This window comes from Engystomops pustulosus, chromosome 10 (assembly GCF_040894005.1).
Source record: "Engystomops pustulosus chromosome 10, aEngPut4.maternal, whole genome shotgun sequence".
Taxonomy (NCBI): Eukaryota; Metazoa; Chordata; class Amphibia; order Anura; family Leptodactylidae; genus Engystomops; species Engystomops pustulosus.
In genome coordinates, this window is record NC_092420.1 from 29275983 (window position 1) to 29290382 (window position 14400).

The 14400-nt window shown below is 43.2% G+C and overlaps 1 protein-coding gene across 2 annotated transcripts in view; it reads right to left on the reverse strand.

The window, feature by feature from the left end:
- Nucleotides 1-1150: 1150 nt before the first annotated feature.
- LOC140104304 (inter-alpha-trypsin inhibitor heavy chain H3-like) overlaps nt 1151-14400 on the reverse strand; it is a 49955-nt gene continuing 36705 nt past the window's right edge. For both annotated transcript variants that reach the window (XM_072127784.1, XM_072127785.1), the window contains 6 exons: nt 8043-8075; nt 6617-6730; nt 4172-4373; nt 3694-3866; nt 1993-2104; nt 1151-1568 (listed from right to left, as the gene is read on the reverse strand). In XM_072127784.1, the coding sequence (XP_071983885.1) occupies nt 1427-1568; nt 1993-2104; nt 3694-3866; nt 4172-4373; nt 6617-6730; nt 8043-8075 (776 nt within the window). In that variant the 3' untranslated portion in view covers nt 1151-1426. The remainder of the gene's footprint in view (nt 1569-1992; nt 2105-3693; nt 3867-4171; nt 4374-6616; nt 6731-8042; nt 8076-14400) is intronic.

Sequence of the window (14400 nt, forward strand, 5' to 3'; positions counted from 1 at the left end):
ATGATTTTTGGGGTGTTTGTCTAAAGTGCCATGGGTTGGGCACAATATATTAGGCACTAAACTGACATTTTTGAGATAAAAACACAATTTTTACTCTGCACCATTTACTTTGCATTAGATTTTGGCCAGCATGTTGGGGGTTAAAATGCTCACCTCAACCCCAGATAAATTATTTGAGGGGTCTAGTTTCCCAAATGGTGACATCTTTGGGAGTTTTCTATTATACTGTTACTTCAGGGGCTCTTCAAGTACACTGTGGCACCACAAAACATTTGCAGCCAAATTGGCCTTCCAAAAACCCAATGGTACATACTCTGTTCTGGACATCGCTGTGCGACTAAAGAGCAGCTGACATCCACATGTCTGGTATTACCGTACTTGGAAGAGGCAGGGCAGAAATTTTAGGATGCATGTTTACCTCAAATTCCTTCTGAATGTGTCAATTTTAGGGCTAAATGAGAATAATCTTATTCAAAAATTTAAATTTCAAAATTTCCAATCCTTCTTTGTTTGCTTCCAGAGAAAGACTTAAAGGGTTAACAGACTTCTCAAATGCTGAATTGAATATTTTGAGATGTTGGGTTCATAAAATGGTGTTACTTGTGGGGGTTTATAACACATACGCCTTTGTAGGGCACTTCCAAACTGAATTGGACACTAAAAATTAGCATTTTTCAAATCTCTTGAAAATCTGAGAAGTTGCTACTAAAACTTGAAACCTTCTCAGATCTGTAAAGAAAAATGGAAATGTAAAACAAATTATGGAAATAAAAAGAAGACCAATGGCAAAAGGTTTCTACAAAAAAAAAATTGTCGTTAGACTTTTTGTCTGAAGAGTAGAACATTTGAAACTTTGAAAATTTATACTAACATAAACTACAATGTCTCACGAGAAAACAATCTCAAAATCACAAGGATATCTTAAAGTGTTGAAAAGTTATTACCACAGGAAGAGACACTGGTCAAATTTTTTAAAAAAAAGGTCTGAGCATTAACTTAAAAACCGTCTGCGTCATTAAGGAGTTAACTAGGGGACTGCCTGTATGGGCATTGTTCTGTTTGTTTTGAAAAGGGGTATCACATTTGACAATTTGATAAAAATGATTATGAACCCAGAAATGCACTTTAACGCATTAAAGAGATGGAGATCTGTTTGTTAAAATATTACTTTATTTCAAAATGTATTTCATGGAGATTATGCATTATGCAATTTTAAATCTGAAATTTAGTTGTTAGGATATGTGTGTTACATTTTACATTTCAGCTTTTTAAAATAGGATTGGATTTTAAAGGGAATCTACAGCAAATTTATTAAATCCACTGGAGGACCATTAACTCTTAACAGCAGCTCTATACCAGTGATTAATGATAAGTAAAAGAAGAACATTATGTAAAGAATGACCTAGAATATCTATGCAAAGCACTTCTAATCGGAAATACTGAAAATATCAGATACAATGTAGTCAGTGTGGGTCCCATCAATCAGGCCTTTTCCATTAAAATGCACAAACCAGCAGGGAATTTTATCGCCATTCTTCAGGTTTTTTCGATAGTCTCTTTGTTCACCCCTAGAGAAATAAAAAAAATAAATAAAATCAATATTGATTTGAGTCAAAATAGTTAAAGGGGTGACCGCCCATACAGTTTTTTAATGGAATAAGTATCAATGCAAATAGAGATGCCACTTCAGCCATTCATTTTGTGTAGTGAGTCACCACTGGGTGCGGTGATCGGCTACAGGGGTCTTATTGCTGCAGCAGGCCCATAGGACAGTAGTGGTTTGGGTTTGGTAAGTAAGGCTTTTATGATCCCATTGTGAGCTAGGTTTATGATAATTCTTCTTGGTTTGACAAAGCTTTTAATTCAACACTTCACAGCACTACACAATGAAACATTCAAGATATTAGACTCTGAGGCCTCCCCATTGTTTAACTAAGACATCCAAGACCTACTCAGGGCATGTGATATTGTATGCCGATAAATGTCCCCTACCTTGTCACTGTCAACAGGTTGTTCTTCAGTTTCATTGTAGCATCAGGTTTGTCTGGATCATCAGTTTTGTGCACTTCAGTAATTTCATAATTGACTCCATGAAAAAATTGTCCTTAGGATGTATAACATTGCAAAAAAAAGTATTTACCAATAAATTAAAGTCACATAAATATATGTTTAGACACAAGTGCTGAAATAATATAACTACTGTGAATATTAGTTATTAACCATTTATTTGTCATATGTGTATTTTGCATGTGCTTGCAAAAATAGACTTTTGTAACCACAAATGTAGTTGAAATGTCTCTGTTAGGTATCTGAAATCTGTAATGGCAAAAACCACCACATATAATGGGGCACATTTACTAAAAACAGTGCAGTTGACTGTGTATAGTGCAGGGGGCGCCAGATTCAGGATTTCTGGCACCGTTCAGCATGAATCTGGCTCCCTCTGCACTGCCCCGACAGAGTGCACCACTTTTTTTGGTGCCCCTTTAACATGGGCCATGTGACACATTTCTGTCAAACTTTGCATGTGAAATCTAGCCCACGGTCAGACTGAGCACTGGAATGCCCCCTTCAGTGCAGAAATTTGTGGCGTTTGTCGCCCCACAAAACAGTCATGTGTGACACAAATGTGGCGCAGACACTTCTGCAAGCAGTTTGCACCTAAAAGAATGTGCAATGTCCACCAGAAAACTGGCCTACGCCCGTAAGTAAATGTGGGGAAATGTGTTTTTGTGTAAGAACACAAAGAAGTTACATGGATGGTATTGAGGTGGCAGTTGAGACTTGGTAATGGGATTTGATCTTTACTCTCCTGCTTCTTAATCTCAGCAGCATCGCTGCTGTGCTATACCTCAAACCCCTATGGCTCCTGTCTACAAGACAAATGTAAGAGGCAACAACTTGTCTGCGGGGAACATACCTCAACGTGATACAAATAAAAACTACAACCTGCCATGCAAAAAAATAAACCCTAACAACATTTACCCTTGTCCTTCAAAAAATAAACCCATATATCGGTTAGGGAAATATGAAACAAGTATTGATTTCAAAATAGAACACAAAACTATTTTTTATGTTTTTTGTTAAAAAGATAGTAACATCTATTTATGTTTACTCTAATTGTAATTTAATTTGCAGTATTTTTATCATTTCACACCACAAATGATATATTCTTTTTGGAATATATTATATACTTCACCGCCCCTCCTCTCTGCTCTGACTAATGGCTGTATAAGTTTTCTTGTTAAATACTGCCGAAGTCACTTAGAGCAGGAGTCTATAGAGTTGTGTAATGTAGAAACTTCCCCAAAGCTACAATCTTGCAATACAAATCCAACAACATCACACAAAGGTATCATGCAGAAACACAACCCCACACGTAGCTATTTCAATAAATATCTTTGGCTCTTGGAAAGGGGTAAAATGTCAAAACAAAACAAAAATAAAAAAAAATATTGGCAATGTCCCAGAGATAGCCACAATAGCCAGAGATCCCAAAGTCCAGAGGGACTCTGGAGACACTCCCCAGAGCACTTGAGCTTTGTTTAATTATAGTTAAACTTAATTTATTCACAGTGCTGAATAACAGCGTGAACTGATGATAGTGGAAGTGGAAATTTAAGGATAGACATCCTTTAAGGGGTTAAAAACATTGAGAATAAAAATATTATGTAGTAAACAAACAGTGGTTACCTAGTAGTCCATGGACTCCATCTGAAAATGTATGATCATCCATTGTATAAAAGCCTAAGAAGTCCCGGTGGAGAGGGTGACCTTTCCAAACTTCATGAAGAAGGATAACAAATGTTGCTCCTTCACCAAAGGAAAAGGTGACATTCCTTCTTTTGTTCACTACTAGATTAAACCTGAGAAAGTTCAGAAAAATCATGAACAAATACTCATAGTAGGCTGATCCTTCCAGTCAACCACAGGAAATTGCTATGAAGTTTTGGGTTATACAATAACAGATGTCCAGATTGAAAGCTATTGGGTCTATTTGGTATAGATTGGTAGGGTGTGTCTCTATAGCTATTTTACTGGGTGGACCTAAGAGACCCAGTCCATTACTGGTTGAAACTTTCTTGAATCAGACCCACACTTATCAGACCATCCAAAAAGTAGTTTACTCAAGATGGATACTATGAACAGTATGGTGATATAAGTTCCTTACCCTTCACTGCTTATAGAGCCTGTTTTCTGCCAAGAGAACTTTTTCTTGTTTTTGTTGTTGAGGACAATTATTTTTTCAGTCGTCACCTCAATTCTTATCTTCATCGCTCTATTTACAATCCCAATTCTACCAAAATAAGTTTCATTTGATATAACATTGTCAATGTGCTTGTTTCCAATTAGTTCTCCATTGACTGCAATACCTAAAGAAAACAAAAAGGATGTTTTTTAATGTGCAATCCAAATAGTACAAGTAAAAAAAAAAACATTTTACCACATGTTTAATGCCTATATTGTGATGTCTGATTTTGCTCTTTACTTGCTTACTTACTTACTTACTTTACTTTTTGATGTACAATAAATATGTAAAAAAGGAAATACCCTGTAAAAAGATATGTATAGTAGTCTGTCAAGAGCCACTTCATAGCTTTCCATATACAGCAATAGAGTTCCTGGAAGCAGTGCTCTGCTGCTGGTTTGACTTCTGGCCACACCTAAAGACAATGGGGCATTGTCCTACCGGAATGCACTCTGCCGTGATTCACTAAGATTGTGCGCCTGATATCGTGGATGTGTCGCTTCCCCGCTCAGGTTCACCGGAGTTCAAATTCTTCTTCCCGGTGTATGTAAGTGCTTGATCTTGTTACACAATTTGAATGTTAAATCTTGCGCTCAGTCCAAATCAGTCATATCGGGCCACCCCCGAGATCTGTCTCATGAAAGCCAGCACAGCTGCGCCACAATCCGAATGCGTGCGACACAATCCCCAATTAAATACCTGTCACAGCGGTGCAAATCCCAAAAATGTCGGAAAATCGAACAAAAGTGCTATCCGCGGACCCTTAGTAAATAAGCCCCAATGTCCTATTTTTACCCTTTCTCCGCTCTTCTGGGATCTGGTCTTTAACGTAAGAGATTACAAGGCCACTCTCTCTTTTTGTGGCCCCAGTGAGGAGACTATCGGCCTAGATGGCACGTACACCAGTGCATAACACCCAGGGATAAGGAAACAGAATGGTCCTAAACAATCCAAAGTCAGGGAAAGCAGCATATAAGTCATACACAGAAGGTTAAGGATCCGGAAAGTTGTCAAGGAAGAAGCCAAGGGTCAGATACAAGTAGTAGTACCATAACCAGGAGTACCATACAGCTGGACTAGTAGACGTAGGAATCTTTGCTTAGCTGCTGGGGAATAGGGCATGCTGGGCTATATAATGCTAAGCATTAATATACTGGGAACACAGCGTTAATATACTGGGAACACACAGGCCTCTAAGAAGCTGACTGAGCCAGTGTCCACTACCTATGGGAGCTGGAGAACTGAGGAGCAAAGCAGCATCACTCCAGACACAGAGAATTGTATGTATGTACAAGGTAGGTGCTTACAGGAACCTCGACAGACAAGGCAGCTGTAAGTAGCCATGTAATGGAGGATGTGTCCTAAAACTAGGCTTTATTGGTAGGCAAGCCCTCTGAGTATTTGGGAAGAAACAGAAATAGTGCAGTTTTCATAGAAGCAGGCTTACAGGCAGTCTGCTAGTTAGGTACAAGATAGATTCTTTAGGTTTGTTCTTAAAGGGGTTTGCCCATGAAAGAAAGTTCTCAAATTTGAATCCCCTAGTGATGTTTATACAATGAAGATCATTTTTAATCTCTTACTTAGGCTACATTCACACTGCCGTATGGGGGACGTATATACGGCCGGTATACGTCTCCCATCGGCGGCAATGGGTGCACACGTGCGGCACCGTACCGCTCCGTACCCGGGAAAAAGATAGGACATGTCCTATCTTTCCCGTAATACGGCTCTGCGCGCCATAACTTCCTATGGAGAGGGGCGGGGGTGAGCTGCACTCACCTCCTCCTCCTCTCCCCGTGCACTGCCGTTGCCCGGTACGGTACGGGCGGGCAACGGCAGTGTGAATGTAGCCTTAGTCAGTTTTATTGCTTTTTTGGTCATATCTCTCAGTGATAGTCAGTGTAGATTCAGCATTTTGTGGGTGGGCAGCCGAGCAGCCACTTGATGATTCTTCTGTGTTATGAGATGCTGTGTGCTGACAATGTACTTAGATTAGCAGGGTACAGGGTTTAGCTACAGTTTTATATAGCTTCTAAAGATTATACTAATATCTGACAAATAGAAACAGAGATGAGGCAGATCAGAGTCATGAAATGGATAATACAATGGGATTTATATTGTTAATTTCATAGAAGAGGCACCATGTTAATAGGAGCCAATCACTAGAGGTGACTGTGCCTATTAACAGTTGAATGATGAATTACCATTACATATAAAAGGGTCTAGCATGGAAGTTTCAACCAAGAAGTACAAAGGATTTCTTTACAGATTTAAATACTTCAATCACCAAATTATTCACCACATATATGGATGGGTAGATATGACCCGTAAACCAAAAAATAATAAATTGTATTGTTCAGTACCTACCCAGTTGCTTATCCTCAATAAGATTGAGGATCACCCCAGGCTCCTCCTGAATATTGAAGCACAAAGCATCATTCTTTTCTGGAACATTTATCACAAAATGAGGATCCGAATCCACTGTTAATAGGAATAATAATATGAGAAACAGCATTTGCCATTTGGTGTAAGTAATTTTAGCTCTGTTCTGAATGTCAGTGATGACAGAAATAACAGTATCACATAAATAGTTTTACTACTTTTGTAAAATAAATACATTTATTAAATAAAAAGGACTTTGCTCCATTATTTGTTTTGCACTTGTGTTTTGCAGGATGAGTTAATATTTTAAGAGGTGTCATTTTGTAGTATGTCCCACAATGCATTAAACATAGCCATACAAGTTATGCAAATCTCTAGATACCTTATAATTTCATCATAAAAGATGTTCTATATTTGTTTACATTTATGGTCACAGTTTTTAAGTCCCACCTGGGGAACTACCGTAATAATGATACACTTCAAATTAAATTGACCTAAAAGTCGTAGTATCATTACAATTTGCTCACAGGTCACTTTGTGTAATACAGGCAGTCCCCGAGTTACGTACAAGATAGGTTTCTATGTAAGTCAAAACTGTATATTTTATAATTGTAGATCCAGACCAAATTTTTTTTGTCCCAGTGACAATTGGATTTACTACATTTTTTGCTGTAATGGGACCGAGGATTATCAATAAAGCTTCATTACAGACACCTTACAGCTGAATATTGCAGTCTGGGACTATAGTAAAGCATTCAGAGAGCTTCACCAGAGGTCACAGTGGGCAGAGGGGTCCGTCTGTAACTAGGAGTCGTCTGTAAGTCGGGTGTCCTTAAGTAGGGGACCGCATGTAATAGATCACTGTCTGCAGGAGTATATTTTAGGTATCTTAGGTATCTCAACACATCCTAGATTTTTTCCTTTACACCCTCACTAATAAGGGAAAACATGTCTCAATAAGATAGATCTGGCCTAGTCAGACCTAACCACAGGATGACATGGACAGTTTTCACTTTGGCTAATGATGGTGACACTACCTGTATGACATTTATAGCTTTTATATTTTATAAGCATAGTGTATACAGGGATCAGAAAGGCAAAAAGGGAAGAAATTACCTTTGCCTAAGCTTGTTTGTATCACATTATAATAGTAAATAAGGTTATAAAAATACATCAGTCCATTAAGTCCAATCTATTAAATTACCACGTTGATCCATAAATAGGCAAAAAAACTGTCAAGTTGATGTCAGTTGGCCAAAAACAGGGAAAAATACCCTATTCCCTATTTACTTATATCACAGTGGTCCTGTGCACAAAACTATTCCTATAGAAATGTGGCGATAAAGAGCAGATTATGACTATGTACATAACAGGTATTATGTTATTGTTACATGTAAGTAGTGACACTTACCAAAAGTTGGAGGCTGATATGAAACTGGTGATGCTGGAGAAAAAAAACATATTATGAATTTTTTCATCATAGTAAAACTCCTCCTTGTATTTGTGGCAGAAAATATGGCATTTGGCTACCTTGTGTCCAGTGATACATGAGCATATTGTATATGTGTTGCTAAAGGTAGCAGAGGGCAGATTCATCAATCATAAATATATTTTTGTGGCATCATTGGCTGAACGTAGATGAACATATGTGTGACAGATGGTCGTTTTATTCCTAGGAGAGTGTAAGAAATTCTTTCCAAACTTGCCAACCTGAGCGGTTCTAGCCAGGGGCGTAACTTGAGGGGGTGTAGTCACAACCGTTCCCAAGAGGCTTTGGGGGCCCATAAGGCCTCACTTTCCCATATGAAAAGATTAGTACTCTAAACCATACTACAGACAGTCCCCGGGCATACAAGATGGGGGTCTGTAGGTTTGTTCTTGAGTTGAATTGGTATGTAAGTCGGAACTGTATACTTTATCATTGTAATCCCAGCCAGAACTTTTTCTCTGTGACAATTGGATTTTAAGAATCAATATTTTTTTTTTTAAAAGTATTTATTTTTGCAGTTTTTGAATTTTTATACAAACATAATAAACAAAACCAGAAATCAAGATTGTCTGTCACATATTTCCTTCCCCCCAATACAGGATTATTATACAACAGCCATGGTAACAGTCAGGTTCTTACTGCGTTTCAAAACTACCTGAGGGATATTACACAGTAGATAACAGCAGGATACTGCAGCCAGACATCTTGATACAACACAAATAACTATTGACACGTAGACAATCAGTCACACACACACACACACACCAGCACGCTCAGTCTCCTTCATCATGGAGAGGAATATAAATCACATGTGATTATAAGGCTGTATGGGGAGTCGCGCACCATCTGGACCAGATGCGGTCAAACTTCTGGGGACACTTCCTGTTGGTATACAGGGACCGGTAGTGGGGAATGACACTATTAATGAGTAGTATCCATCTTTTTAATGGAGGGGGCTCCTGGTCCTTCCAGGTCATCACCACCACTTTTCGGGCGTAGTATAGGACAAACCTAAAGAAAATTTTGTCATAGTGGCCATTGACAACTTCATTTATGATGCCGAGGAGACACACAGAGGGAGATAGTAAGCGTGGGAAATCAAAGTGTAAATTAAGGAACTCCAGCACTTCGGACCAGAAGACATGGACCCTAGGGCAGGACCAGACACAATGCAGGAAGGATCCGACTTCAGCCTGACAGCGAAAGCAAAGATCATTAGGCATTGCTCCCATGCGAAATAGTCTAGCAGGGGTGAAGTATACTCTATGGAGGAATTTAGATTGGATCAGGAAGTCCCTCGCACTCACTACAGATGTGAAGTAGGACAGTTCGACCTCCCTCCAGTCATCATCTGACAGGTCAGGGATATCCTGTCTCCAGCGTTCACAGGCTCTATCAAACGGTCTGGACTTTTGCTCTTGTAGGAGAGCATAGCACTGAGTGAGTGGCTTAGGGAGGTCTGGGGTACTCATCAGAGTCTCTAGTTTGGAGAATTTCACTGTCAGGCTGAAGGAGCCGAATTGGGCTTTGAATGCGTGTCGCAGTTGCGTGTAATGGAAGCTGGCCGTATTGGGTACAGTATGTCTCTCCCTTATCTCGTTAAAGCTGAGTAACTCTGCTTCCGGGGATAAGAGCTGGCCTACAAATTTCACCCCTGCTGCCCCCCACATTGTCCAGCCTGGGAGGGAGAGGAAGTGAGAGAGCCACGGATTGAGCCACAATGGAGTCCTAGGCGAGAGGGGGGGAGAGCTGCTCGGCTCTACCAGGGATTGTGCCCTACGCCAGCACACCGCTACCGTACGTAGGGGAAGTGGGGTATCAGATGGGGACTTATACCTGTACAGCAGGTTTGTAAGGGCCTCGTAGGAACCTACCAGGGCACCAGCCAGTGCAGTAGCTGCATTACCCATGTCTATATCTATCCACCACTGGGCATATACTAGCTGGGAAGCCAGGTAATAAAGATACAGATCCGGGGCAGCCAGTCCACCCCTAGACTTGGGAGCCTGAAGCAGCGCTAGACTGAATCGCGGGGCACTACTCTGCCAGTAGAAGGACCTGAGAATGCCGTCCAAGCGTTTAAACAGACTCTTAGGAAGTAGTATAGGGCAGGCATGGAAAAGGTATAGAAATTTTGGGAGAAAAATCATTTTAAATATATTAATACGCCCGTACAAAGACAAGGGGAGAGTGGACCAGGCTTTTAGGCGCGATTCCGTTGCAACTATCAGGGGTGTAATGTTTAACTCCGTAAATGCCTGGACCTTGCGTGACACCTGGACTCCCAGATATTTAAAGGTGGACACCACCCGGACTGGGACGGGGAGGGAGTGTACCCCTACCTCAGATAAGGGAAATAGGGCCGATTTGTCCCAGTTAACCCGAAGGCCTGAGAACCCCCCATAACGTTCTATCAGGGCCAGAAGGGATTCCAGAGAGGGGCCCACATCCCCAAGGTATACAAGTGTATCATCGGCATAGAGAGATACCTTTTCAATAATAGTACCTCTAGTTATGCCCTTAATGCCCTCAGAGTGGCGGATCGCCACAGCAAGGGGCTCAATGGCGAGTGCGAAGAGGAGGGGAGATAGTGGGCAACCCTGTCTAGTGCCCCTGGCCATAGGGAGAGTAGGTGAGATGTTAAGGTTGGTCCGCACCCTAGCCTTGGGATCGTTATACAGTAGCTTAACCAATGCTGTAAATCGAGGGCCAAAACCCATTCTAGGCAAAAGGGTCCACAAATAGGGCCACTCCACAGAATCAAACGCCTTACAATTGTCTAAGGATAATATAAACCCAGGGTCTGGAGACCGCTCTGCCTCTGCAATGTTCAGGTGTAGTCTTTGTATATTTATGTCAGTTCCCCTCCCAGGCATAAAGCCTGTCTGGTCCGGGTGAACCAATGATAGTATTACTTTGTTAAGCCTTGTTGCCAGAATTTTTGCTAGTATTTTAACATCTGAATTTAGGAGGGAAATTGGGCGGTATGAGTCAGGAAGCAGGGGATCCTTGCCAGGCTTAGGAAGAACTACAATAAGGGCCTCTCGCATGGAGTCGGGGAGGGAACCACTATCAAGCGCATCGGAGTATAGGCTGAGGAGAAGGGGGACCAGAGTCTCACAGTTATCCCTATACCACTCACCTCCCAGCCCATCAAGTCCAGGTGTCTTACCGGGGGGCAACGATTGGATGGCCAGTTCCACCTCCTCTGCCGAGAGCGGAGCATCAAGCTCCGATGACTGTGCCTGTGTGAGCCTCCAAAGTGGAAGACTGTCAAGGAATCCGGAAATCTCGACGGAAGAGGCGGACAATCTGGAGCTGTAAAGAGAAGAATAGTATTCATGAAATACCAAGTTAATGGCCCGGGGTTCTGTGATCAATGCTCCGTTACCATCAACAATAGAGGGAACGGAAGCACAGGGGCGTTCAGCCCGCGATAAATACGCAAGCAGCTTCCCGTTTTTATCTCCAAATTCAAAGATGGACGCTTCCCTGGCTAGCAGGCGTTTGCTGGTGCGCTCCTTCACTACAGCTAGATGGTTCCTCTGCGCCTGAGCCCAAGTCTTTTTATTCCCCGGAGTAGGTTTCTCTAGATAATCCTTTTCTGCAGTCACCAGTACAGCCGTCAGCCTTTCCTCCTGGGCATTCAAGGACTTCCTATGGCCAGCTACCCCCGACATGAATGCCCCCCGCACCGAGGACTTGTACGAGTCCCAGACTAGAAGGGGATCAGGATGGGTTGAGTGTACATCCCAGAACTCGCTGTGCGCTGCCCTAACAGTACTCTGGACCGCTGGGGACAGGAGCCAAGCCGGGTGCAGGCGCCATAAGCGGGAGTCGCTGGGAGGGCCTATAAGGAGACTAATGAACAAGGCGGAGTGGTCTGACGCACTGCGCGGGCAATAGGATATCTGGTCAACGTGCTGCATCATATCGGGGGAGACAAAGGCCAGATCAATCCGAGAGAAGCTCTTATGAACAGAGGAATAAAATGAATATTCTCTCTCTTGAGGGTGTTTACTACGCCAAACATCGGCGAGGTCTAGAGAGGTGAGCCACTCGTTCAGACGGACCGAGCCTGTGTCCAGACCACTTGTACGATCCAAGGAGGGATTAGGGACGGCATTGAAATCACCAATACAGAGTAACGGGCTTGGAGGCATAGCAGCCAGCTTACTGGATATTAGATGCAATACTGCTGGATCAAAGGGAGGTGGGACATAAATAGACGCAATAGTAAAGGTAAAGCCCCACAAGGCGCAATGTACGATCACAAAACGGCCAAAGTGATCCGGTGCTACCTGTATGACCTCTATGGGAAGCGCTTTGGATATGAGTATGGATACTCCCCTGGCGTAAACAGAGTAGGAGGAATGGTAACCTCTAGCCACCCAGGCCCGCTTCAGGGAGAGGACCTTCTGACCCGTAAGGTGTGTCTCTTGGATACATACAATGTGAGGGGCCTGACGCTTAATGACGTCTAACATCAGGGCCCTCTTGAATTTGGAGTTAAGTCCCCTCACATTCCAGCTCATTACCTTAAGTGAAGACATCTTAGCGGAAGGGAAAGGGGTGTGGGGAAGGAGACGTGAGCAACCAAGCATTCATCCTTTCATACCACAAAGACATAGACAGACAGACAACAGTGAGCATAACAAATATAACAGAACTGAACTAACAATCCCAAGAATACAAACCCCCTGTCTAACACCCTAACAGCAGTAGTGTAGACCTATACCCACTAACAGTCAAATAGTAGAACAGTGGTCCCTAACTCAAGACAAACCTACACCATTTGTCCCGGGACCTTCAACCCTTAATGAATAGATGATCAGGAGGTTATTAGGCAGCCATATTTAGAAAGAACCAAGAGGAAATAGGGGAGGGGGGGGGGGGGGAAGAAGGAAGACGCAAGGAGGTAATGGTAGGGGGAGGTAATGGTAGGGGGAGGTGGGAAGGGGGGGGGGGGGGAGGGAGGGAGGGAGAGAATGGAGTGCCATAAATGGCGCACTGGTCAAGATGACCAAGAAGAATGCGCAAATCAATCACAGGGTACATTTGTGAGGCACGTAAAGTGTAAACAAATATTAGAATACTGTAACAGTGATTTGGGACCCCTGGATAACCACTCAGGACCAAGTCCAGCACAGTCACTGCACATCAGACAAAAGGATATGTGAGTCCAGTCACTCAGGAGGTGCGGGCCTTGCAGCTGGAGCCCGTGGAGCTGCATCAGCCCAGTGAAGTGCTTCGGTTGGGCAAGTGAAGAATCGAGTCTTCTGACCATCCACTATTCGGAGCTTGGCAGGGTACATCATGGAGTATTTATACCCCTTGTCACGGAGACGGGCACGGACCTCGGTGAATTGTGCTCGCTGTTTCCTGACGGATGCAGAGAAATCAGGGTAGAAGGACACTCTGCTGTTGGCATAGAGAATTTCTCCCTTGGTACGGACAGCCCTGAGGATAGAGTCCCTGTCCCTAAAGTGCAGCAGCCGGGCCAGGAAGGGTCTTGGATTGCCCCCTGGGGGGCCAGGGCGGAATGGCACACGATGGGCCCTTTCTACTGTGAAGAACGGGGAGAAGGTATCTGCAGGCAGCATATTTTTGAGCCAATTTTCAAAAAAGGATACCGGGTCAGACCCCTCCACTTTTTCGGGGAGGCCAACCACTCTGACGTTGTTCCGTCGCAGGCGGTTTTCGAGGTCATCAGCTCTGTCGATGGAAGCAGACATTTGGCGCTGAAGCTCTCTTATCTGTGTCGGCATAGGCCTCTGGACATCCTCCACTTCAGATATTCTGCGTTCAGTTTCTGTTATTCGCTCTTTGGCTTTGTGAACATCGTGTCTTAAAAGAACAAAGTCTTGTCGCAGCTCATCCACCTTGGTAACCAGTTTGGATTGGCACCCATTAATGGCCGCCAGCACCTCTGCAAATTTGCGGTCCAGTTCAGTGGCCACGTCAGGCGGATCAGCGCCCTCCTCATAACTTACAAGCTGCGGCGGGCTCTGGGAGCCTTCAAAGAGGGAGGGAGAGGAGTTTGGGGACCCCTGAGGAGAGCAGGGCTGTGTGCGGGAGAATCTCCCCAATTTTTTTGCAGCGTTTGACTGTATCTGTGCAAGAACGGCTTGTGATGTGGAGCATTCCTGCGCATCCAGGGGTTCCAGGGACTGGAATGGAGGATCTTCATGGATGGATTCATCATCCGATGGAGGCGCAGACACCCCGGACGCCGCTTTTTGCAATTTAGCCGTCCTCCTCCGGTTACCCATGGCGTCTG